Source organism: Pogona vitticeps, chromosome 4 (assembly GCF_051106095.1).
Source record: "Pogona vitticeps strain Pit_001003342236 chromosome 4, PviZW2.1, whole genome shotgun sequence".
Classification (NCBI taxonomy): Eukaryota; Metazoa; Chordata; class Lepidosauria; order Squamata; family Agamidae; genus Pogona; species Pogona vitticeps.
Window position 1 is genome coordinate 161241231 of NC_135786.1, and position 26317 is coordinate 161267547.

The 26317-nt window shown below is 39.8% G+C and overlaps 1 protein-coding gene and 1 long non-coding RNA gene across 2 annotated transcripts in view; one reads left to right on the forward strand and one right to left on the reverse strand.

Annotated features, from left to right (window-relative positions):
• Positions 1 to 26317, forward strand: part of LOC144589216 (uncharacterized) — a 641777-nt gene that overhangs the window by 199356 nt on the left and 416104 nt on the right. The gene's annotated exons all lie outside the window — the stretch shown is intronic.
• Positions 1 to 26317, reverse strand: part of LOC110080853 (uncharacterized) — a 124548-nt gene that overhangs the window by 88819 nt on the left and 9412 nt on the right. The window contains exons 2-3 of the mRNA XM_078391731.1: positions 4391 to 4468; positions 3877 to 4053 (exon numbers count right to left, since the gene is read on the reverse strand). Coding sequence (XP_078247857.1) covers positions 3877 to 4053; positions 4391 to 4468 — 255 coding nt within the window. The remainder of the gene's footprint in view (positions 1 to 3876; positions 4054 to 4390; positions 4469 to 26317) is intronic.

The window sequence follows — 26317 nt, forward strand, 5'->3', positions numbered from 1 at the left end:
GCCCACAATAGTAGATATCTTGCCCATTCTTTCCACGGGCTTCTTGCCCCCGATAGTAGATATGATAATTGTCTGAATTGATTTCACCCATTCCCGTCCATTTTAGTTCATTGATGCCCAGGATGTCAATGTTTATGCTTGCCATCTCCTGTTTGACCACATCCAGCTTCATAGATCTTACATTCCACGTTCCTATGCAGTATTTTTCTTTGCAGCATCAGACTTTCATTTCACTTCCAGGTGTGTCTGCAGCTGAGCATCCTTTCGGCTTCATTAGCTCTGGAGCTACTTGTCCTTGTCCTCCGCTCTTCCTCAGTAGCATATTGGGCGCCTTCCGACCTAAGGGGCTCATCTTCCAGCATCATATCTTTTAGCCTTTTGTTTCTGTCCATGGAGTTTTCTTGGCAAAGATACTGGTGTGGCTTGCCAGTTTCTGCTCCAGGTGGATTGTGCTTAGTCAGAACTCTCCACTATGAGCTGTCCATCTTGGGTGTCCCTGCACGGCATAGACCATAGCTTCTCTAAATTACTCAAGCCCCTTCGCCACGACAAGGCAGCAGTCCATGAAGGGGAGGCTTAAATACAGTAGAAGTTAATAAATTTAATCAGCTACCAAAAGCAATTCCCTAGTTATATAAATGTGTGAATGGGTTGTAAATATTTTACTGTTCTTGCTCTCAGCTTCTCTGATGCATCCAGACCCTTCACCCCTCACCATGTTATGCTGTGGCTCCAAATTTTGTTGGACTTCAATTCCAATTTCCTCCCCAGCAACTTCATCAAATACACTGTAAATCTATCCAGGACTAACCAATTGTTCTCTCTTGCCTCTGAACTGAAATAGAGCCCTGTCTCTCTGCTCAGTGCTTTTTTCCTCTCTAGAGTCTTTTGAAGACTTTTGCTGAAAAGCAGTCATGTGTATAACTTCACTGTTTGATCTGTTTGATTGTAAGTAATGAAACCTTTTATTCTTTCTCCTTCTAAGTCTCAGAGTGAATAAGTGAGACTATAAGTGTCAGTTGATGAGAAAAAGGGGTGGACTGCTCTGGGGAACATGAAGCTATTCTGAGAATCTCTGCACTTCTGCTGCATAGCCTAAGGGATTTAACCAGCCTTCAAAACTCTGCAACAGAGACTAGGCTGAAGTTTCCATTAGAGTATTTATACCAATTGTGGGCAAAGATGTCTCTCCACTCATTTTTGCAATTCTGATAGTACCACATTACTGATTATGAATGGGAGATACAGAATGAAAAACTTTTAGAAGGTCACAATTGCCCACCCCAGTTGCTTCTTTCACATCTATATGATGGGATGGAGAGAGGGGGGAGAGGGAAAGGGAGAGAGATTGTGACGATCAATATATATTATATCAATCATCACATTCTATTTCATTGGCTGTTGGTTGTAGGTGGAAAATACTTCTCCACAGACTGTACCTAGCTATATTGAACTGACCCACAGAGAAGAGCAGCAGTAATGTATGAACAGGTCCTCGGTATTAAGTCAAATACTCAGAGATATATTTTCTAATCAGAGGTAATGTATAAAATGCAACAGGGAAAATCACTTTGTGGCACACCTATCTGCCCTCAGAATTTCTCACTGCTAAGAAGCAGCTCACATATTGGAGAGAAGGCTCTGTACCTCATGTTTTTCACCTGGCCTGATAAATATCTATAGGCAAGAAAATTTTGATGTGCTTTCAGACAGGCAATTCTCCGAGTGCATTTGGATATGGTCCTATCTCGAGGATAACTGCTAAATGCACACCTGGGCATTTTAATCTGTCTTAAACATGCCAGTGCTGATAGGACACAGGTAACGTTCCTGAAGTCAATTGACGGAGTCAATTCCTCTGTGTGTGGATTGTATGAAAATGTCTGTCTGACCCACGCTTCTGCTGCCCTCTCCTTCCCCTCTTTGGAACACTGACTGCATCCGCTGCTGTTTGTGCAGTTAATGCTCCTCATGCAGTATCCTTGCAATGCTTTTTCCTGCAGGCAGCAGAGGGCATTGTGCCAGGGAAAGACCTGCTGGCTCTTCTGGGAAAATGCTGCAGGTTAGATGCAGGAGAAAATACACTTGCTGGTGTTGGGAGCTTGTTAGCAAACATGATTAGCTAATGCTCATTTTATAAGCAGTTGGACCATCAACATTTAAATACCTAAGAAAAGAAAGGGTGGAAATAACAACCTCTGAAAAATCCTTAAGGGCAAGGAATCGTCATAAGAAAATACTGTACTGACGTGAGGGAAGAGAAGATGGCAAAGACACTGCAGAATTTTACAGTCTATCGTTTTTGCTGGCAGTGGGGGCAGCCTATTAAATTGGATCAATTTGTTTTTGTTTAGTTTACTGTTTGGTGCCTAAGGACTTTCCCTATAATATTTTGGCTAAATGCTGTGCAAGAAATGTCTCAAACAGTCCCTGAGTGGAAACAAAAGCAAGGCATTCTGGGTAAAAACATTCCTGGTGTCTTGAAGGTGCAAGGATGAGATTTCTAGCCATACCACGTTGTCTAAGATGAAAGGATTAACTAAACAGCTAGTATTGTGCTTTAATTTCCCCAAATATATTTTTTCTTAAAAAATTGGAATGATTTTTCTTTCACTCACCTAGAAAAAAGAAAAAACTTTGCAGATTTTTCTCTATATAGCCCCTCAGTGCACGCATGTGTATGTGATCATAAATGCACTTTTAGCACCATTTCTTGCCCACACTTCTCCAGAATGATGTGAAGTCCAGGGCATTCTGGGAGACAGAAGATGGCAGCTTAGCTACCAACATAATTGCCACTTAGGGAAAGAATATTAATTGTACAACTACTACTACTAAAGGTGACCCACCCATTTCCTGAAAAAAATTGGAAAATTTCCCTGTCTCTGTAGCAATTCAGTGGTTTGTTTTCCCTGCAATTTTCTCTGAAAAAAAAGGCAACCAGTGGATTTTGAGATGCTCTATTTAGAGCACATGCTGGGCATATAAAATGTTTTAGCTTCGGTCCCTCATATTTCTAAGCAGGGCTTGGAAATAACTGTCTTTGGAATCCTGGGGAAGCACCGCCAGTCACTATAAAAATTGGGATAGGTGGCAATCATGTACACCTTCATCTGTTTGTCCCCCGTATCCTCCTTGGTTACCCACATTCACCAAACAGAACAAAACAAATGAAGAAGCTAGGTTTTTAAAAAGGAGAATTGCTTCCAGAGAAACCTATAAGAAATTGATAATCTCCGAAATAACACATGTAAATCGCCCATCACTGTCACCTGAACAAAAAGCTGTTTGAAAAGCTGGACAGGGACATCACTGTTTGGGGGGAATTATGGGAATTGTAGTTCAAAATTAACCTTCCAAAGAAATGTCTAGGAAACCTCTGAACTGACAGATAAATGCAGAAGTATGAAACAAGGAGTGCTTAGGAAAGTTGATGAGGTGGGTAAGCTTTTTTCCCTATAACCGCCATTATTTCCCAATATTAAAAGAAAACAAGTCATTTCTTCTCTTAGGTTAACAAAGGTGAGTGATGGCAAGTTCTTCCATATAGAATTCCACTTTCTTTTGGTTTTTGCACTGCCAGCTGTTAGTCTAATACAGAAGAGGACACCTTTCTCAAAGCACCGAATAAAATGCATTCCCATAGTAATTACAGAATATGAAGATAAAAGAGAAGGAAAGCTCTTCAGATGTATGTGTGTCAGGTGTTTTCAGCCATAATTTTGTCCTTTCTAGTCTTAACATTCCAGGTTCCTAAGAAAGTCTACTGGAAGCTGTCAGGTTGGAATGTCTGGTAAACACCACGGAATGCACAGGTTAGATCAAGAACATAACCACTGTCAGTCAAGATGATGGTGATCAAGAGTGAAGCCTCACCTCTTGGCTTAGCTCGGGCTTGCAGCCTGAGTTTTTGTTGGTGAGCTGCAAGGGTGCTACCCAGCTTGTCACGTCTAATAACATCCTCCTCTGAAGTCTGATATGCTGAAAGACCTGCACTGCTGATGTTAAAAGCTGGATTTGCAATGCCTTCTGTTGCAACTATCTCGTCTTCTCCTACAGGAAAAAAAAAAGCAACAAGGTCACAAGAGTACCCAAGACAGTGAGAAGCAGAAAATTCCATCTAATATTATATATATTGGGTAGAATTTTCATATATATATATATATATGAAAGACTTGAGTATTATCAGCATCAAACAGCATCAAACAGAATTAGGTTAAAATTAACTCTTTATTTTTTAAAAAATGGAGGGGGGGGGATAAATGATTAAAATAATTATAAATTGCACCCTGACAAGCAAGAGCAAAATTTCGCCCAAAGCCATTTGTCTGTAATTAGTTAATTAATCCTTACACAAATTATGAGCAATAACTCATCAAGCAAGGCTCACCCATCAGAAATTCAGCCGACTTGGATTTCTTCTGCTTAGTTTGTTTCAGAGCCTTCTGCTGGAACTTCTGGAGGGAAATTGTTAAATGAATAAATTAGCTTAAGAACGAAGATCACCCTTTATGATCCACAACGAACACAGTATTTTAAACATGGGATGGCATTGAAATGTCATTTAATTTACATCTCCGCTAAAGGGGTCCAACACTAATTGAACAACAGAAGTGGAAAAATTAAATAAAAACAGTAGAAGAAAAGTTAAGACAAATGCCAAATGAAGGTCACATTAAAATACTTCCTTTTAAAAATAAATCTATTATAATTAATACAGAAAACTGCCATGAAAGGAACATTTGCCCTTGGATTCAGCATGATGTTGAGACCCTATAGGAACTGGTTGTGCATAAAGTTTAGTCAAAAATGAGTTTATTTATATTGGTAAATGTACTTTATTTCTTTTCTTTTCTTTAGGGTCCAGTTACCTCAAAAACATAGTTAGTAATACCAAGGAACAGGTCGTTTGCATCATAATGGTTCTTATGTAAGTGAGCAAAATAGGAAATACTGTGGGGTATTTTGATCAAACGGTGAAAAATCAGAACGACAATTAGAAGAGTATCACAGGAGACCGAAAGACATTGGCTGAAATCCTGTTTCTTAGTCTTAGTAGGTCTCACCAGTGTACGCCCATTGAATCAGTGGGGATTTGCAGAGTTAGCTTGTCCATAATTTCTATTGATCACCTGGGCTTACTCTAGTGTAATTTATGCTAAGCATCGGGATCTCAGCCATTTTCTCACAAAAGCTCACATTACATGTGAAAGTGGAAGATCCTATTGATGAAATCTGAATCTCCTGCTCTGACAGTTTCAAAGCAGGGTGTGCTCCTGTATTTTGAGAGCATTCAGGTTTACAGGTGTGAATAGTTAAATCCTCCCCCTGCCTTAGGCTGCTTCCTTCCATGCAGACTGTCTCCCAACATCACTGTCACAGCCCCCCAATGTCTGAGCTCATCTCCAATATCAGAGACTAAGTGGAGGATAAGTGGCTTGGGGAAAAACTATGGAGAATGAAGAGGGGGTTGTTTTGTTTCATTTTTCAGTATTTATAGCTTAGCTTTGTATAAGACATCAAGGCGACTTATAAACAATTACACAGGTACTTGAGAAACACCTTGGAATATAGCCTTGTTTTGATAATGGGTCCTAGAATGCCCCAATCATCATGGCCAGTGGGGTTCTGGCTATGATAGTACTGTAGGAGGATTCTGAGATTAAGGCCAAAAAAAAAAAAAAAGGAATTTCCCAAAGCTCTACCTAACAACTATCTCCACTTTAATTTCATTAAATGCTAAAAGTACACTACTCTTTGTTCCAGGTGAAAATTTCAAAGGCAAGGACAATATTGTCATTGCAAAGAGCAAGACACGTGCCATTTCGTGCAGACATCTCTCATGATTTAGCCTCTGAGTACCATAAAGGTGAGAGCCACTTAAAAAATAGTAATCATTATGTTTTAGGCACACAACCCTTTTCAGCCTCAAACCTCTAGCTGAAATATGGATAGAATGCTACCAACATGATCATTGAGAAAATGAACACAAAGCACTTGAACACATGTGCAAAACAATCCTACAGCTGGGAAGCACTGAGAGGGAGACCTCACAATGGAAAAACTGCTGCATCTAAAGTTTTGCCAGGCTCAAACCAGCAAGGTAGATAGGAAGACAGAACTGCGATTTTCTTTTCTTAGATGCCTTTCCATAGATTCCAGTGCACTGAGCATTCACACAGCAGAGAAGAAAGGGGGGGGAAATGAAAATGAGGAAGACAAAGAAGAACACACATACAATCAAGACCATACTTGATGAGGTCAACAGAGCCCTTGCCTCCTATTTGTCAATTAGAAATTTGTTTCAGTTTATGACAGTTCTATTAACCTCAGCTCTGTTCTGGTATTGTTTTCATCCCTTTATCCAAGATCTGAGCAGTGGGATGCCTTCCCCTCCCCCTACACTGCACCTTTTACAGGGAAAGCAGTGCAACTGCAGAAGAGAGGTTCCTGATTGTGTGAAAGCTTTCCATGTGAGCAACAACCCCAGTGTTCCAACGTTCTTGTTTCCACAGAAAGCCTACACATAAACAGGAATTCCTCTTCTGCAGACTCATTGCTTTCCACCTGAAGAACGAGACAATAGAAGGGGTGGGATCAGGTGTCCCCAAGTTACATGGTTGATAAAACAGGTTGAATAATACCTGAAGAGGGCTACAATGCCATCCATATCACCATTACCTTGAAAGACTGAACACTAGTTTGTGAAGTGACAGTTGCTCTTAATAAAGAACATTACTGTGATTTTTAAGTTTTGGACTAATAAGACTCGCTGTGATTTTTACACGGCCCTCACCTCATTTCAATTTTTTGGGTAGGGCAACTTAAACACAAATTTGAACAGACAAAGAGAGATATTAAGTAAAAACTCAGAGAAACTGAGCTCTTTGGTTTACCGGGAACTCTTATATGAAGAAAGAGAGAAGACCCAATAAAGTTTTAGTTGATCTTGTTCTACTTGGGGGTTGAATGGGTTATACATTAGTAGACGGTAGCATCTTGAGAATCTACATGGTACACACCTACATCAAAGTCTAGCATAGTAAGGCAGTTACCAAGGTCCATGCCTGTACAAAGGGCCTCCTGTCAATCCCTCTCCCCTGTATCAATTTGCAGGTTGCTTGCCTATTCCTTAGTGTGACCATCCAGTGAAAAGAGCAATGGGAACAGGCAAAATCAAGGCACCATAACCCCATACCTCATATCTTACTCACTCTTCCCTTCCAGTCCCAACCCTTATTCGATTTTGTGTGATCCAGGAAACAACTAAAAAAAAAAAAATCCTCCCTGAAGTGTTAGCCTAGTGGGTCTATCCCAAATTAAGGGTGTGTTGTTTGTGACCTAAATTCAATGAAAGACTGTTGATTATACAATATTAAAGCTCACATACAGGTCAGCGTGCTGCTTGTTTACAAAGCCTAGACTATAACAAATGACATTTAATGCTGCCTACTATCATAGAAACATCCATTAATTTTTTTAAAAAATAAAAAATATATTTCTAATTTTGCATGTTCCCCTTGCAATGGGAGGTGGGCTGAGAAATGCAAACATGAAAAATATGTATTCCATAGAAACAATAAATCTGTCAGAATCCTTAAATTATAATCCAAGTATATTATAAGTATAAGCAACAGCAATTATTAAAATGGCAGGTTAATACTTATCCATATTCTTTATTGATTGCTTATTTTTAATTCAGAGAGAGAGAGAGAGAGAGAGAGAGAGAGATTGCTTCAGAGAATTTTAAACAAATGACTGTCCTTTTAATCGTCTAAAAAATAGCTTGATGTTCTGAAATGCTTTCAGGGTCTCATCAGTGTCATGGTATTTAGAATTTTAAATAACTTGAAGTTGCCAAATTTTGTTTACATAGCTTCAAATCTCATCTTTTTTTAAAAAAATGAAAGAAGTCAGAATACTGTTAATTTTTATATAAATTAAAGATTCTGCTTTGTTGCATTTCACAGCTATGATCCGTCATAATGAACCAATTCAAATACAATTAACTAATAGTGGTACTTGATTCGCATTTTTAATGTTTAACACATCATACTGCATTGTAGTGTAGATTTACAACATGAGACTTTTACATGTCCTTGGCATTTGATGTGCTTCTAATGCAGGGAATTGTTTGAAATGTGCAGCAACTGTTAAGGACAAAACTATGTGTCAGTCTTGACTTCATCTGTTGGCCTCTAAATGTCTCGGATGTGAACTTCCACCATCACCTATTTATTTATTTATTTATTTAATTTATATCCTGCCTATCTGAATCACATAGGACCATCTAGTCAGCACAGCTGGTAAATTTTTGAGCTGGGATGCAGGAAGACCATGGAGTGGTATTTGTTTTTAAGCTTTAACAAAGGGGTGGCAATTTCAGTAGGCTTGGGAGAGCCACATTTTCACCCCCAGATTCCATCATGGGCCACACCATACCTATAACTGACTGGAAACTGCCTTTAAAAAAAAAAAGTCAATTCTGGCTTTTATCTTTGTATGGGGGGGGATGGGTGATACTGGTGGACTTAAATTGAAAACTGCCACTCCTGAAGGCCTGCAGGAGTGAGAATGGACTTTTTCTCCCTTCAAAATGGGGTTGGGGTTTGCTCTTGGGCAATCTTATGGGCCTACAAAAATACCCCTGGAGGGACTACATGTCCCTTGCATGGTCCTCATGGGCCACGTGTTGCCCACTCCTGCATTAACAGCAGCCAATAGGGTAGTGGGGAAGGTATATCCTGGTGGGAGAAGGTGTCATCTCTTTCCACCTTTTTTTTTTTCTAAAGGCATACCTCTACCTGGTCACATAACTTGAGAATGTAAAATCTACTTTTGCTCGCTCTTATGCCCCAAAATAAGGAAGACCTAATTTTTCCCCTGTGGAACAGAAATACTTTTTTCTATCATTCTCATCATGATTTTCTGCATATGTAAGAACATTTTTGTGCAATCTGTGAATGGGCTTTGCACAAAATATGTTAGATGAATTCTCTGCATCTTTCTGATCAATCAGCCAGGCCTTCTGTGCTTCCTTGATGTGTCCATGCTTGGTTTTACATGGGGAAAAGACATAACATTTTGCATGAATTCTGGAAAAGTCAGTCTAAAAATATTCTTATTTTTTCACGCAATTAAGTTAAATGAAAACTCCTGTGGGTTTGATGGGGCTTTAGAGCAGTATTTCTGGATAATCTAAGATGACCGGCTGAGAATTTCCCACAAATTCTTTCCACAGGACAAAAAGCAGATTGGGATAAGAGTTGTTAGCTTTCTTCCAGCACTTTGCTTCTCAGATGAATTACAGCAGCCTGTAAAGCAAAGCAAAGCATGCTGCTTATATACCGCCCCATAGTGCTTTAAGCACTCTCTGGGCGGTATACAAGTTAATTATGCAGGCTACACATCCCCCCCCCAGCAAGCTGGGTACTCATTTTACCACCTCGGAAGGATAGAAGGCTGAGTCAACCTTGAGCTGGCTACCTGGGATTGGACCCAAGGTCATGAGCACAGTTTTGGCTGCAGTACAGTGGCTTAACCACTGCGCCACAAGGCTCTGTGGTCTCTATTAATATTTTCTAAAAAGAAGCACAGAGACAAGATTTTATCCATACGTCTTGTTGTGTTGTACGTGGCCACAGCGCTGTTTAACTAAGATGGCAGTTCAATGCCCAAACAATCAGGACAAATGATTAGTGGGTTTGTTCACTTAACTCATTTTTTCCAGAAATCCTTAACAAAATTAAATGTAAGAGAAAGCAAAAACAGCAAGATTCACTTATACAAGCGCAGAGGCATGGTCTTACATTTAATACCTCTTTATTCAACCGTAGCCCAATTTGTGCCTTCATTTCCTTACACAAGTGAGATGACAGGAGACGTGCTTGAGTCTTGTCCCTTTCAGCCCTCCCAATCTCTTGAAGGAGGAAAGTCTAAAAATGAGGAAGATCTTAAGCTATCAGGGTTCTGAGCACATGAAGGCCCTGCGCAGCACCACACAGAAAAGGTGCTGTAATCACATTCAACTTGATCACAGTGCTTTTTCAAACCTATCCCAGCAATATGAGGAAACTAGTGATGGGGCTGGTCTGGAGTGTACACCTCCAGTTCCTTCTGCTTAGGGAAAGCTATGAACTCTTGAATAATGCACACATTTGTTCTGAGTGAGAATTGCTACTCAGTATGTTAAACTGTATAGGGAAGTCATTGAAATTCACAAACACCAGCAGAGCTTCAACAAAAAAAGAAGGAAGTCTAAAACTCAACAACTTCCAGCACTGCACACAAAAGACCAGCTAATGACACCCATCAATCACAATGATAGATCAGCTCTTGCCCTTATCACAACAATACACCCACAACAAAAAACACGCTGATCACCATAATCACCCAATCTCCTGAAAAGGACAAAAGCTGATAGCTATAAATACTCAACTATCCCACAAACTGCACCAGAGCAGTGGTTCTTAACGTGGGCGATAATGCCCCCCAGGGGGCGATTTCATTTTTCAGGGGGGCGGTAGAACAAAAAGGGGCAGCATGGGGGTGCTGGAGCAGATGGGGGGGCGGTAGGGGGACGGTGGAGCAAGCCAAACCTGTGAAGATGGCTGCAGCCTTTTTACAGTGTGCATGAATATATATTTTCCTCCAATTTTAATTTAGTTTCAGACTTTTTGTCTTGAAATTTTTAGTTCCTGCATTTGTTTATATTTCTTTTTGCATCTTAAAATTCACTTGCAACTAAATCATTAAATGTTACTTTTTGGGGGGCATTTCATTTTCTTGGAATTTAATTTTGTTTTCAGGGGTCATTGGATTTAAGTTTCTTAAATAAATAAATAAATAAATAAATAAATAAATAAATAAATAAATAAATAAATAAATAAACAAACAAACAAACAAACAAACAAACAAACAAACAAACAAACAAACAAACAAAGATATCATCACCGCGGGGAGGGGGGCGATGATGACTTCCTCAATGGGTCAAGGAGGCGTTTCTTTCAAAAAGGTTAAGAACCACTGCACCAGAGCACAGATAGAGTTTTGACTCCTGTCCTCTGAAGATGCCGGCCACAGAGACTGGTGAAATGTTAGGAACCCCCCCTCTCAAACAACCCAAAAAGCCTACAACAACCATCGGATCCTGGCCGTGAAAGCCTTCAAGAATAAAATGCTGCTTCTTTTTTTCTAACAGATTCTTGTCACTTGCTCTTTATCTTTAATGATGACATGGTGGGCCAGTGTATAAATAATTTCCATATTGGGAATAGCTGTGATGGTTGAATTTGGCCAGTGCTGACAGACACGTCGGTCGGGGGGCAGCAGGGGGCAGGAGCAGGGGGTGTTTTTTAAAATAATCCCCTGCAAATTGATGAATAAATTCGTTATTCGTTGATTCATGGGGGCAGCATGGTGCTTTGTGAGTCGTCAACTTTTGACAACTCACAAAGCAGGACAACTTGCCAAAATGGTGAGTTGTCCCCATCTCTAGTCCCAAGCTATTCAGGGGGGTTCACATCAAAAGTAACTTATTTTTTGGTTGTTGTGGGTTTTTCGGGCTCTTTGGCCGTGTTCTGAAGGTTGTTCTTCCTAATGTTTCTCCAGTCTCAGTGGCTGGCATCTTCAGAGGACAGGAGTACTCCTGTCCTCTGAAGATGCCGGCCACAGAGACTGGTGAAATGTTAGGAAGAACAACCTTCAGAACACGGCCAAAGAGCCCAAAAAACCCACAATAACCATTAGATCCTGGCCGTGAAAGTCTTCAGGAATACAACTTATTTTTTACTTAGAAAGCAAAACAATTCCACCACACTGGTATTAGCCCTGTTCCACTGAACTAACTCTACTAGGATCTGAGTCACATTCAGGACATTTAGAAGGAATTGCTGGGAAGCCACTGCCCATCCTAGCACCTCCCACCTAAACCAATTGAACTTTATATCATCTTATAAGGTAAATCCTCAATTGATTCACCTTATACCTTATCATACAGATTTCTTCTGTATGATAATGCCAGACTGAGATATGCCCATTTAGAAAACATAAGGTAACTTGAGGTAACTTGAGATACTCTCTCTCCCATATAGGAGGCAATGCTACAGAGCATACTGCCAGACAGTTGAAGTATTCCACTGTACAAGACTTCTGCACTGAATTTGATTGTATAAATACCCCCTGTCCCCACCCCTACCCCTAATTTATAATTACTGCTAAGGTATTTTGAAAAGAATATATATTGATTAAATAAAAACAAGGCTGCAACAATATTGTACAATCTAAGCAGCACCTAATCTGTGCCATGTGTTATTTCCATGAAATAACTTTTGTCTATCTACATGAGGTGAAGTGTTACCTGAAAACATATTTTGGGGAGGGGGGAGAAAGGTGCACATAATGAGGGTGACTAATGAATTCACATTTGTCTAAAGCTATATATACTGAGCTATGAATGTATAGTAATTTCACTGTCACTGCACTAATGTGGGTCAGCTGATCGTCTGGCCTGATTTTCCTCTTCCATAACCAGGACATCTTTGTATGATAAAAAGTAAAACCTCAGCTTTCCGGTGGCATAGTTGCCAAGTTGGGGGGGGGGATGAGGATTGAATTTGGAGACCTAGATTCAACTCCCAGCCACTTCTACACCCACTCAGAGAGAAGGGGCTTAACCCAGGCCCTATTGGTTACCACCCTTAGGTAGAGTGGGGTTAATACTTTGGAACAGGTCATTGCCTGAGTAATGTGAAAGTATCTGCTTGCTGTGAGATGCATTTCTTTTTTCCTCCAGTACCTTGCTTGTGCTACTCTGTAACCTGTAGATGTATTCATGGCGCAGAGGGGGAGAGGATAAGAAAAGAAGACCCAAGTCGAGGTCTCTCACTTAATGCCATGTAGGCCATCTTTTCCATTTTGATCCCACTATTTTAAATATCAGCCTTTCCCTGTGAAAAGTTGAGATGCCCGGGAGGAGGATATAAGCCAAGAGCCATGTTTCTGAGTCACTGAAATTAGACGAATTTACCTCAGAGTGTGTGTTTTAAATGTACAAATGGTATGATTTATTTTTTCTGGAAGGAAAAAAGGGAACATAACTTGTCATGGTGATTTCCATCCCCCCATTAAATTAATAGTGCCTATTTTAAAGGAGGCATTATGACATATTTTCTACTCACTGTGTAAAATCTAATGTGATTATGACTTTATTGCTGTTTTTGAAAAAAAAAAAATCCTTTTGAAGAGTGAATCAATCCCTGGACAATTTAAATAGCAAGTGAGAAAGGGAATCCCATTTAAAATATCTTTTCTGGGGTGCATCTGATGTTTCTTAATGTTCCTGAAATAACAAAAAAGCTTTTTTTAAACCAGTGCTAGAACATGGTAATGAAATCTGTGCGCAAACAGGCAGTATCACAACTGTAGCAACCACAGCAGCCGCAGCAGCAGCCGCAACAACAACAACCCCCCCCCCAATTTATAACCAGTGACAAGTAAAACCTATGAAGTTTTTAAAAGAATGTGATTGTTGTCAGAAGGAATTGGGTACAACAAAGCCACGTTCAGTTCTGGTTCCACTCAAAGCCATGGCTCAGGGGTTCTGTGAACGCTGCTGCGAGGCTGGTGGGCACAGACCAGCAAGAAAGTGAGTTTTGCATACTGTACGGATCATCGCTCAGTTCAGGGCAGTCAGATTGAATCTGCGATCAACCAATTGTGCTTCATGAAACCGTCAGCCTGCATTTGTGTCTGGCTGTTTTCTCCTGTCCCGCTGTAAACAAGCTGTGCTCTGAGCTGTCGCCCTACCCTTATCTGCTTGGCGAAGATCACACAGACAGACCTCATCAGCAGGCTTAGAGTTAAAGTTAAAGTTACCACTTCCAGACAGCAGTCCCTATGCGGCTGGGAGTCAAAGAGAAGAGAGCCTTTGGAATGACAGAGTTTTAGTTCCTTTTAGGAGAGGCATACCTTAGATTTAGACACGGGCTGGCATGTGATGTCTCCTTTGTGAAACCAAATTAGGTGTTCTTAAAATGAGCAACTGCTCCAAACATCAGCAAGCTAGCTCAGCAGATTCATCCATCAGGGACGCCATCCATCCACCACCCCCTTTGGGACTGTGTCTGTGTACAACTCTAAGAGAAGTGCTAGCTGGAGATGAACTGTCAATCTGATAGGATTCCAGGAACCTAATAATGCCTGAAATACTCTAAGGAATGTAATGACATTAAACAGGCACAGGTATGCTGGCTTCTATTTTCATATACTTCAGTGAAAGCATTAAGTCTTTAAACATAAAACAGGGTATATTTCTAAAGCTCATCTTTTCTGAGTAAATATAGATAGAATCTTCCTGTACTGTATATAGGGACTTCTGTTGTGAGCCAAGCCATTTAAAGGAAATGGTATTTCTAGTATTTAAGTCCTACAATCTGCCAGTACCACCCTGTTAAAGGTTTCCTTAATTCTGGCAGAATCTGGAATGTCCCATCACCTCACCAATCTTTAGTTTATTACTGTGCTTATTTAAGGAGTAAGAGCCCGGGTGAAAAGCATTGCAGTTTGCACTTGTCTGCTTTTAGGAAGAGGAAACCATTTATTGCTAACAAGTGTGACACCTGACAGGATCAAATGTACCTTTTTGGGTTTTGTGTCAACATCAGATTTGGAAAGGAAAAAAAATACCATCTACTTTCTAAAAGTATTTATATGACAGAAGAGCTAAGGCAAAGTGCTAAATGAACATTTATAAAATGTATAGTGCCATATGTGGAATATACACAGTCCAGGGTTCAAATCCCCATTTGGCCATAGAAACTCACTGGGAGTATTGAACTGGTAAAATTGCTCCTTAAATATCTCACTTAGGTTGAAAGCCTTATTAGGATTGCTATAAATTGACAGCGGGTAACTATGTGGAGAACAAAGAATTCACAGAACAGACAGAAGATGTACAGAGGTTCTGTGAAGGGAACACAAAATAGGAAAATTTACACATTTTTTGTATCCAGTATGTTGCTGCACAATGATACCATTTAGGTTGTACAGTATACCTAAATGCTTCCCAGCATAAAGTTATTTCACATCATTGCTTTGATACATACAACTGAAATAGCTAAATCCCTGATACTACATACTGTTTAACTTAAGGAAATTTTTAAGTAAAACAACACTCATGTCACTAGTTTGGGATTTGTACTGGGGGGAAAAAGCTTCCAAAGAAAGAATATGATTTGACATAATCTTTGTGGAAGTAATTTTCTAATTTAAACATCATTCTTCTGCCCCCCCTCCACACACACACATTATTTCAGCAATATACAGCAGATCAGGAATATATTGCTATTGAAAAAGAAATAGGTGTACTAATATAAACATATTAGCAGCCCTGAGTAGGGAGCTAGAGAAGGCATAAGAATTTGAATAGATTAAACACTGCCATTTCAAAACAAAATTCTTTCATTACATTTTGATTCAAGAAATTACCTGTTTGTACTCCCTCTTTAAATAATAAGCAACATGATGGTGGGTTGAATGAAGTCGAGACCATCACAAACGTGGGTCTCGGTAGTAATTAATGTAGTTTAATATGGTTGTTGGCACACATCTCACATGACAGATAATGTTCCAACATGTCACTGATAGGACCTTTCAGCACAGCTTTAGGAGATCTACCAGGCACTACCGAGGTTGGTTAGGTCAAAGGGTTGAACCATGTGTAATTCAGAACAGAGGAGGTCCCACGGTCACTCCACAAAAACAATTACACTACTTATTTCACTTCGTCCCTTGCCCGAAATTCACAAGCCTCACAGTTTCAGTGCAGTCAATCTCGTTCTGCCCCTGGGCTACAAAACCACATGAAAATATGTGGTGCTGTGTTTATAAATCTAATCAAAAATAGAAACAGTAGACAGGCACAATGAGGTTCTACTATAGATCCCTGGGAATAGTCTAAATTCTTGAAGGCACTTTTGTTTAACTTCTGTGGGCCCCCCTCTCTCTATTACTACTACATTGTCTACAACTCTCGTTAATCATCCCCTTCACTTCTCAGTAGCAAAAAAGGGAAAACTGCTTGCCTGCCTGCTTCCTCTCTGTCATCCTTATGAGTAATATTGGAAAAGGAGGGGAATTATTTTAAATAACCTCACACACACACCCAAAAAAAGAAAGCACTTACCTCCCTTTCCATGCTTTTCTCCCCTTGATACAGTCAAAAAGAAAGACACCGTCAAAAACAAAGAAATGGTTTTGCCTAAAACAAAAGACAAAGAGAGAGAGAGCTTAGATAAATAAATGATAATTTGCCTCGCACGTATTTGACCTTGTCCTAATTTAAGTTAAGCAGTTGTGTTTCCAGAGAAGATTTCAGAAGATATTGCCAAAGACAGTGGGTGGGGTGGGGGAATTGCCACTTGTCTTCCATGTAGTCCAAACAAAGCTGAGGCTGATCTAGCATCACAGGCTCTTTTTTGTTGCTGTTGTTTTGTGTGGGGGATCCTCATCCGAAGAGACATAATTAAACAACAGTGAATGCTGGCACTATAAGGGATACCGATGAGTATTTGGCAGCAGTGACAGCCGCAGCAAGTGGCATCCAAATGTATTATCGTTAGAAGATGAGTTTTCAGCATATGTTATGCATACAGTAAATGTACTGTAAATATACAGGCCAGGATCCAAAGCATCACATGACTAGTTCCACACGTCCAAAGAGCTGCTTTTGAAACTACAAGGTTAGGGGGCTGTTTTATATCCAGATTTGGCATGAGGAACAGCATAGTTCTGCTCTTCAAAGGCAGAGAGAGCCCTCAAAAGAATCCCTCAAAATATTTCTAAGCCTTTGCTTGTGTTTAAAGCTGAAATGTCATCTTGGTCACCAAAACCCTTTCGTAAGAGAATTCCTTTCATCTTGGTCATGATGTCTAAGGAATTATGCATCTGCATTTTAAGTTACAGTGGCTGAAATCCTTTTCCATAAGTTATGCATATATTTTTAAGGAAATAATAAACTTCTGATCCCCACCACACCCCAAAGTTCCCAAGGCTCTGATAGGATCTCCTTTGTTACAGGGAAGTCACTACAGGCTTTAAGGTAGGGTGGGGTCGGGTGGGGTGGGGTGGAGGGAGAATCTTTAATTTCCAAAAATCCCTGTCATTGACAAAATCCCTTCAGCAGGGATTCTCAGAAACTAAAGACCTCCCTCCCATTGCACAGCCCCCAATGATTTCCCCACAATGAAGGGGATCCCATGGGAGTCTTGGGACCTTTGGGACAAATTGGATTTTTTTAAAATTTCCAGATAATCACTGAGATTGATGAAGTCATGAACCTTAGGTGGCATAGCTGTGCAGACATGATTTGAGCCACTGTCTAGCCCAGTTTGTCTCTCAGATCCCCACTGTTCACTTCCAGCAATTGCTGGGCAATGGTAGGGTTTGATTCGTTATCTAACACATCTGTAAAAACATATACAGAACAATGGCTATCATGCAGCCTCCAGTTCCACGTCTGTGCTCCTCCCCAAGCCCAGCCAAAGGTACCACAGAAGTGGTGATGAAATCTAACCTCTGTCCACTACTTCCATTGTTAAAACAGCCCCGGCACAATATATCTGTTGTTTCACAGATTCACAGCAGTCTCAGAAGCCTTCCGGAAGCATTAGAAACAACCTTGTTAATAGCAAGTATGCATCCAACATGCCTTGTTTCCAGTGAAAACATTGCTTTCAAGAGTCTTTTGGAAGTGGTATTAGCTTCTCGGAGAAGAAATATGGGGATTTTTCTACAGGAAAAGGAGAAAATGTTCATTTTGTTGGCATTTTGCTACCACAATCACTACAGCAACAGTAGCTGCCAGGGCCCTTAATGGGTTCTGAGGAAGAATTTGGCCCCTAGATGTAAAAAGAAAAAGAAAAAGAGCTCATCCTTGAACTAGAGACTCCTGTTTATAAGTATTTTGAAACTACATTTCATAATTTTTTTCTGAGCAAGAGGGCAGCTTGGTTGCTTCTTAGCCATGTTGATTTGGAAAGAACTACAGTCAATCTTGGGCTTAAGGAGACCCTTACAAACCTAAAATAGATTTGAATGTGTCATCAAGTTAACACATAAGCTCAGGATGTGCAAATGCACACTCTGAGTAAAATATCGTGTTAGAAAGAGCATGCCTTCTTTTACAAAAAAGGCAAGATGCTGACCATTAGATTTGTGAGGGAAAAATCACGAGGGCCCCTTGTGCAGAGAGTGTTCTTGATCGAGAATAAAGTCCTGAATCACTTTTTAGCTGAAAATTCACGCCAGCACAAACTGCAATGCTGGCATTATTTTCAGTAAAATAATTAGTAACATCAGTGTTCTCATCTAAACTGCACAATCTACAAACTGCAAAAATGTGTAGTTTTCTGACAATGTTTTAAAATATGTGTATATCATAGTTTTAAATTGTAAGCATTTTAATTAATGATTAATTTTAATGTTTTTGTATGTCACCTTGGGTTCCTACTAGTGGAAAAAGATGGAATATAAATCAAATAAATAAATATCAATTATGCTAGACATATCTATGATGTATTTCCACATTTATTCCGACATTTATTCCTGTCATGTAAAAGGCAATGCATAGTGTAATCATAACAAGGAGGAACAATAAGCATTTTTCAGAGCAACTCAGAGTTCCAGGTCAAAGAATGTGGCCAATCTTCAATTTGGTACAGTAACACTTTTTGAAGTAATATTTAAATTGCATTTAAAGCCATCACCCTGAATTCTTTCACTTTCACTTTTATTGTTTACTGGGAAGGTGGTTTCTATGAAACATAAGATAAAGGTAAAGGTTCCCCTTGACAATTTTTGTCCAGTCATGTTCGACTCTAGGGGGCGGTGCTCATCCCCGTTTCCAAGCCATAGAGCCAGCGTTTATCCAAAGACAATCTTCCATGGTCACATGGCCTGTGCGACTTAGACACGGAACACTGTTACCTTCCCACCGAGGTGGTCCCTATTTATCTACTCGCATTTGCATGCTTTTGAGCCATTAGGTTGGCGGGAGCTGGGACAAGCAACGGGCACTCACTCCGTCATGTGGATTCAATCTTACAGTTGCAGATCTACAGACCTTACAGCACAGAGGCTTCTGCGGTTTAACCCGCAGCACCATCACATCCCTCTGTGAAACATAAGAGCAGACAAATATGAGAACATTTAATTTATTTCCTAAAATATGTGGGATAACTTTTGTTGACTGTGCTCTCTCTCTCTCTCTCTCTCTCTCTTAATTGTTGGTCTTTATGTATGGTTAGTAGGTAGGTTCTTTCAAAGAAGTGAATCACCATGGGCATGTTAAAAGTCACAAGCTGAGCTAAAATGCAGTCAAAATTTGAGCAAGAATAATTCAGTGTTCAAAACAAGAGGATTAGCTCCCATTTTCTCACATTTATAACTTTCTAACTGAAATTATAAAAGGACTACAAAGCTCATTTAGTTTAGTTTAACTTCAAATATTTACATCTTGTTCCCCATTTAAAAAATTTAAAGTAGTTTATACTGTTTGTTTAATCCAAACAGCACAAATAGGCAATTGAACAAGCAAGTCTATGTGCACTGCTGGCCATCCATTTTGTTCCTTAGCTTCACCTGGTCAGTGCAACAATGGTGAGTGTGCAGTCGGACCTGTGATGGATGCCGAGCAATGAAAGAAAAATTGTTGCCCTTACATGCAGTTTTTCTCAAGAGGACTTTGGCCTCTTTATTTATTCTATTCTATTCTATTCTATTCTATTCTATTCTATTCTGTTCTTATGTATGTATGTATGTATGTATGTATGTATGTATGTATGTATGTATGTATGTATGTATGTATGTATGTATGTATGTATGTATGTATGTATGTATGTATGTATGTATGTATGTATGTATAAACAAACAGACAGACAGACAGACAGACAGACAGAGTCTTTTCTTTTCTTTTTCTTAACATGCATTTATAGCTATAGAAGGGCATTAACATCTACTCTGGATAAAGGATTTATGCTGTGGAAGTTCCTGCTTAAAATATTGGCAGAATATTACTTTGTGAATAAACCCCCCCTGAACCTCCTAGAGACTCCTTTTGTATGTGGTTGTAATTGCCTTAGAGCAGACTTGGTGTTTTGTTTTGTTTTGTTTATTAAAACAAGATGCTTCCCCTGTGTTACAAGATAAGAGGCTCTCCTGTGTACAAATTCCATGACTCTGGTATGGTGTACAGGCATAACTAGGCACTATGGTGGCCATTTAAAAACCCAACGAGTACAAAGGTTGTGTTGCATTGGCAGTAATGTATGGACAGCTTCTCAGATCTGCAAACTTCATTATGTTACCGGAAGAATAATTTTCCTATGCTGTGCAAAAACACAGCAGGTTCAGGAGAACCACCCTTCCTTCAGGGATAAGTGGTTCTGTTCTTATTCAGACACTCAGAAAAGGGTTTATTGGAACAGAGTACTGGCTTGCCTGTCACTGCCGTGATTTTCATCTACAAACAGTCATAAGAAGGAAGCCTCCATCTGATGTGGAGCCTCTCCCCAAAGGACCTCTGATGTTTCACCACTCCCAATCACATGGAAAGGTTCTATATGCTGGTCATAATAAGTTGTTAAGGAAGCATGTAAAGGAGTCAGCCTATCATATAGTGCTGGCCTTCTTCCATGCCTACTGCTGCAGGACATTTGTGCTGGCGAAAAGCACTAGAACCCGGCCAGCTGAATAGCTCAGCAGTTTAGATATCTAGCTGCAGAGGTTGTGAGCTTGATTGTACACTGTGCCTCCAAAGAGAAGACCCAGCCTGTGTAGTCATGGGCAAACTATATGTTCCCAGGGTGCCACCAGAAGAAGGGAATAGTTCACCATTTCTGTGTATTTTCTTCCTTGATTACCCTGGAAAAGGGCCACTATAAATCAGAATTGACTTGACAACACGCAATTATTATTAATTCTGTCATGCTGTATACAGAAGTGCAACTGCCAGAACAGAAGCTGCTGTACATAGGTAACCCTTCCACATGAGCATTACCCTCCCCACCCCATGAATAATCTGATTTGTGGTTCACATGCAGAGACTATCCCCACAATGCAACCTCCTTCTCTTCACACAGTTGTGTTTCCCTGGGGGAGGGGATTAAGGCCTATGTCATCAATAGCGCATGTCAGGGGGTGTGGTACCAAAATCTGCAACCTTCCATGGTTAGTGTGAGGTTCATCTGTCCAATTTCCTCCTCTCATTTTAGTCGCATAAGACGGAACACACTATGTTCAGTTAATTTATCTAATGCTCTGGACCTTTTCATGGTGTAGAGCAGGCTACAGAGGGAGCAGAAGGGAAGGAAACATATTTTTTTCCCAGCGTTCTCTTTCTACTCACATGAGGGCTGGATTTTACTATAGTTTTTGTTACATGTAAAATATATCAGCACCATGCAAAGCATCTGTGTAAGAAGTTATCTATTGCTCGCTCTCTCAACAGTTTTGACTTTTTCCCTCAGATATCTAATTCATTTGTCAAGAACAAATCCTGGCAGAATAATCTTATCTCCCTGGTAGACAGTGGGAATGCTGTAGACATAATATATCTTGACTTCAGCAAAGCCTTTGCAAAGTGCCCTGTGATATTCTAATTAACAAGCTAGGTAGGTGTGAGCTGGAAACAAGTGACAGGTGAATAAACAGTTGGCTTCAGAATTGTATTCCGAGAGTGCTTATCAATGGCTCCTTCTCAAACTAGAGAAGGTAACAAGTCAGATATAACAAGGCTCAATCCTGAGCCTGGTACTCTTCAACATTTTCATTAATGACTTGGATGATGAAGCGCAGGGAATACATCAAATCTGCAGATGATACAAAATTGAGTGGAATAGCTAATACCTTGGAAGACAGGAATAAAACATCTTGATAAGCTTGAGAACTGGGCTGAAAACAACTGAATGAAATTTAACAGGAATAAGTGTGAAGATCTATACCTAGAGAGAAAAATGCTAAGTGCACAGTTACAAGATGTGGTATACTTGGCTGAGTAATACTACAAGTGAGAAGGATCCTGGAATTTATTTATTCGATTTTTATCCCGCCTCTCTAGACAACGTCTACTCCAGAATTGTTGTAGATCAGAAACTGAATATGAGCCAGCAGTGTGATTTGGCTGCAAAAAAGGCAAATGCAATTTTAGGATGTATTAACAGAAGTATAGCCTCAGATCTCACGAAGTACTAGTTCCCCTCTATTCAGCACGTGTTAGACCTCATCTAGACTACTGTGTCCAGTTCTGGACATCACAATTCAAGAAGGATGCCAACAAACAGAAGTGAGTTCAGAGGAGGACAAAAAGGATGATCAAGGGACTGGAAACCAAGCCCTATGGGGAAAGACTCAAAGAACTGAGCATGTTTAGCCCTGGGGGGGGGGGAGGACTGAGGTGAGATTATAGCACTTTTCAGTATTATTATTTTTAAAATGGAACTGTACAGAACTCAAAAGAAAATAGATTTGTCAAATGTCTAATATAATCATAATAATGTAATTAACAATGCAGTCCCATTTGCTGCTTATCGAAGGATAAATTTCTGTGATCTCAAGAGAGCCTACTTCTGAGTAAGTACAAGAAGAATTGCACTATAGGGGTCAATTTCTACATTGGAAGTTCCATTAGAAGCCATAGGTTTATAATCATTATCGGTGGCGGTCCCCAGCATCGGCTCCCCATATATTCTTGGACTAACACTCCCAGAAGCCTTCACTACTAGCTGTGCTGACCAGGATTTCTGGGAGTTGTAGTTCAAGAACCTCTGAGGACCCAAGGTCATAAAGGGAAGGTTGGGCACATTGCAGCTGTATAGATTAAAGTGTAACTCCTATCAGCCTTTACTAGCAAAATTAGTGTTGATGATTGCTGGGAATTGTAGTCTAACAACATCTGGAGGCCTGCATTTTCCCCATCCTGGTTTAAGGTGTGAACACCTATATACCTTTTACCTAGATCGGAAATATGCTTAAAATGATGTTCAAATGAGGGTTAAAGTGTGTGTTATTAAATTTTCTGCAGCAGACTGATACTTCATTTTAGTCTTCCATGACGTCTGTAATGATCTTTATGTAAAGAAATAAATGTATCAAAGATGAAGAAAAGAAATCCTGCTTAAGAAGCTTAATCCCGAATCTTCAGCACTGGTTTCCTCTACATATCTACCTACACAAATAGAGCTCCTTTTGGTAATAGATCAGTGAAGTCTGTCTGAAAGCAATGAGACAGAAATCATACTATATGAGTAGTCCCAGAAGGAATCCCTCAAGTAGTTCATAACAAACTCCACTTGCCTCTGGCACTGGCTCCTGGATTAGTGTCATATATGTGTCAGTATGAAACAACACGCACTATTTGTTTATACATTCTCATTACTCCCAGTTATTTTACTCTATATCCCGGCTGACATTGACTGTATATATCAATATACTCATTGCAGTGAGTGTGCATTTGGCTGCCAAACATTGAATAACCAGGAAAGGAAAAAAAAAGCTGGGATTCTGCATTCAGTACTGGGATAGGCTGTGGCCCAATTAAAAGAGGTTATTTATGGCGGTGTCCACATGCTTCTATGAGAACTTTTTTAAAGCCATAAAAGGCACCTACCAATCTCATACACTGTTCCAGTTTGTCCTATCGGGAGGAGCCATTAGAGATGATTTTTTCCACATTTGAACCATGCTTTATTTTTAAGTGCACCTTTCTATAATTCAGGAAGTAAGCAACTAAAAGCAACATATTAGTAACATACAATTTTCATGTTTTAGAGAACAAAGCTTCCAAAGAAAAGAACTGAATATCAAACAGGGATCATCGACTCAAACAATTTGCAACTTTTGTCTACTAATCTACCACCATTTCTTTACTTCAGAGCCATGTATAAATGCTTTGCCAGGTAGTTAGTCTCCGTAGTATCACTCTTATGTCTGAGGAAGTGGACTTGTTCCATGAAAGCTCACATTAAAATATAGAACTTAGTCTTCAGGGTACCACAGCCGTTTTTGTTTTGTTTTGTTTCTTGCTTTCCTTTTGTCTCTTGTTGCTATGCTTGTACAGACTAACATGGCTACCACTTCTAAAAATGCTACTAATATATTGCTCTTTTAAAAATTGACCAAAATTAGCAAGATACTGTATGGAGAAAAATAACAAGCATTGCTTTTCTAAAAATGACATTTCAAGCAGTGCCTGATTCCAAGCCAATCACAGCATGCTTTGTGTCACTTTGTGGACTGAATTGCAAGATGTAAACATGTGCATATGTGTATCAGTTATCCTTCTCCTTAGTATTCCAATTTTCTCAGACTGCAAAATGCTTTCCCTGCCAAACCCCCTTTGTTTCATAACCAAAAATCCTTTTAATCATACTCGAACAATCATTCCTAGTACTTGTCATGCAGGAAAGTTTTGTTAAATTCATTACATTTGATTATCTTACTAAGGTTTAGTGAAATTTCTCTTGCATCTAGCCAGTTCTCTGATATTTTTTGCAGTGTATTCTGAAATAAAGGACAAGTATTTTAAAGCAAAATGTTGTGCATGTAGCTTAAAATGCCCTTGAAGTTCCTGATACAGTCTTCCTTAGCAAAATCTTAATGTGTAGCAACTGGAATATTGCATTCCACATGGATGCCTGACTGACTGAGGGGTGGCTGGATTAATTCTTTCCTATTATTCACTTCACTCTTCTGAGCAGGCAACAGAATGACATTTCAGTATCAAGTTACCGATTTGCCTCTAGGTTCAATTGAAAGCTTAGGTTAGACACTTTCTTAAAAACTTGATTTCCCTTAAAGGTGACCTGAAAAACTGAAATAGACATTGGAGTTGCACCCTTTACTTCTTCTGTATGTGTAAAAAAAAAGTGGAGGGAAAGTATTTTTAGAAGTTATGTACGTGCAGGCCTACGTGGGAGGACAGGACTATTGAAGAATGACATTGCTCAAAAGAGGCACATGTTTTCTTTCTTTTTTGAGCACAACAAATGATGATGACTGAGTAAAATAACATTTGTACATAACACATGCGCTATATAAATAATAAATCACTATGATCTCCAGAAACGGTGTTTAAAAAATATGTCACAATCCAGCCAAAGGTAAACATTCTCAGGAACTATTTATTTCCAACGGAATGCACGCAGAACACTCTCACAATATCATAGGAATGTATCTGCTAGGATAGACAAAAGACCCTTGTCTACTCCAGTGTTCCATTCTTAGAAGCTCACAGGTACAGAGGTGGAAATATGTCATGGTTAGGGTTGGGAGTCTATTCCATTTCACAGAGCCCCACTAGCATTTTAGTAGCAATATGCACCAGCTTTGGTGGGAAAGAGACCAAATAAGGTGAAGCAAGGATATTGGTACATAACTGAGGCAGACAGAAGGTGGTTCAAGAAGTCAGCAGTCATGCTCAGGTAGGCCTCTACAAATCACTGGAGTTTGCCTCAGTATCTGTTTTTTGTTTTTTTTGTTTTTTTAATGTGAACATTCGAACAAAAATACTTTATGCTGGTTGCTATAGGAAAAGAAAAAAGGACCAAAGCAGAAGGAGATTGACAACTGGAGCTCTTGCTCAAGACAAAACCTCTCTCTTGGAAGCTCCAGTTGCTGAACCCTGGGAACTGGGGGCTCAAATAAACCTTGCCAGACCCTATTTATTCACCATCTAGCTTGAACTGCTGATTTCTGCCCAGACATGGCAATGGAAGGGTGGTACGAGGGTCATACATCACTTATCAGGAAGGCCACATCTTAGAACAGTGGAAGGGTGGTACGAGGGTCGTACATCACTTATCAGGAAGGCCACATCTTAGAACAGTCTGTCTGTCTGTCTCTCTCTTTTCTTTTAATTTATTTATCGAGCTCTTAAACCACCCAACTTAGTGAAACATTCATTGGGGTGGTTTATATTTTAAGCACTAAGTCTCCATTACACTTCGGAGTGTGTGTGTGAGAGAGAAAATGTTGGATGGATGACTGACCCTATTGTGTGGGCTTTGAGTATACAAGTCAAGCTTGCACTAAAAGTTATCTTCCGCAGTCCCCCTGCCATTTTCTACTCTATTATTTTTAATGTCTGCTGCTGGCCTTTATTTGCATTACCATCTTTTTTTTCTTGCTGTGGTACCTGTGAAGGTTCCAGAGTGGGTGGGTGTGGCATTATGATTTGTGCTAGGACAAACCAGGCTACTGACTGTGGAAATGAAAGGGACATCTTCCATACCCACAACACATGTTTTCCCTGAACACAGCTACC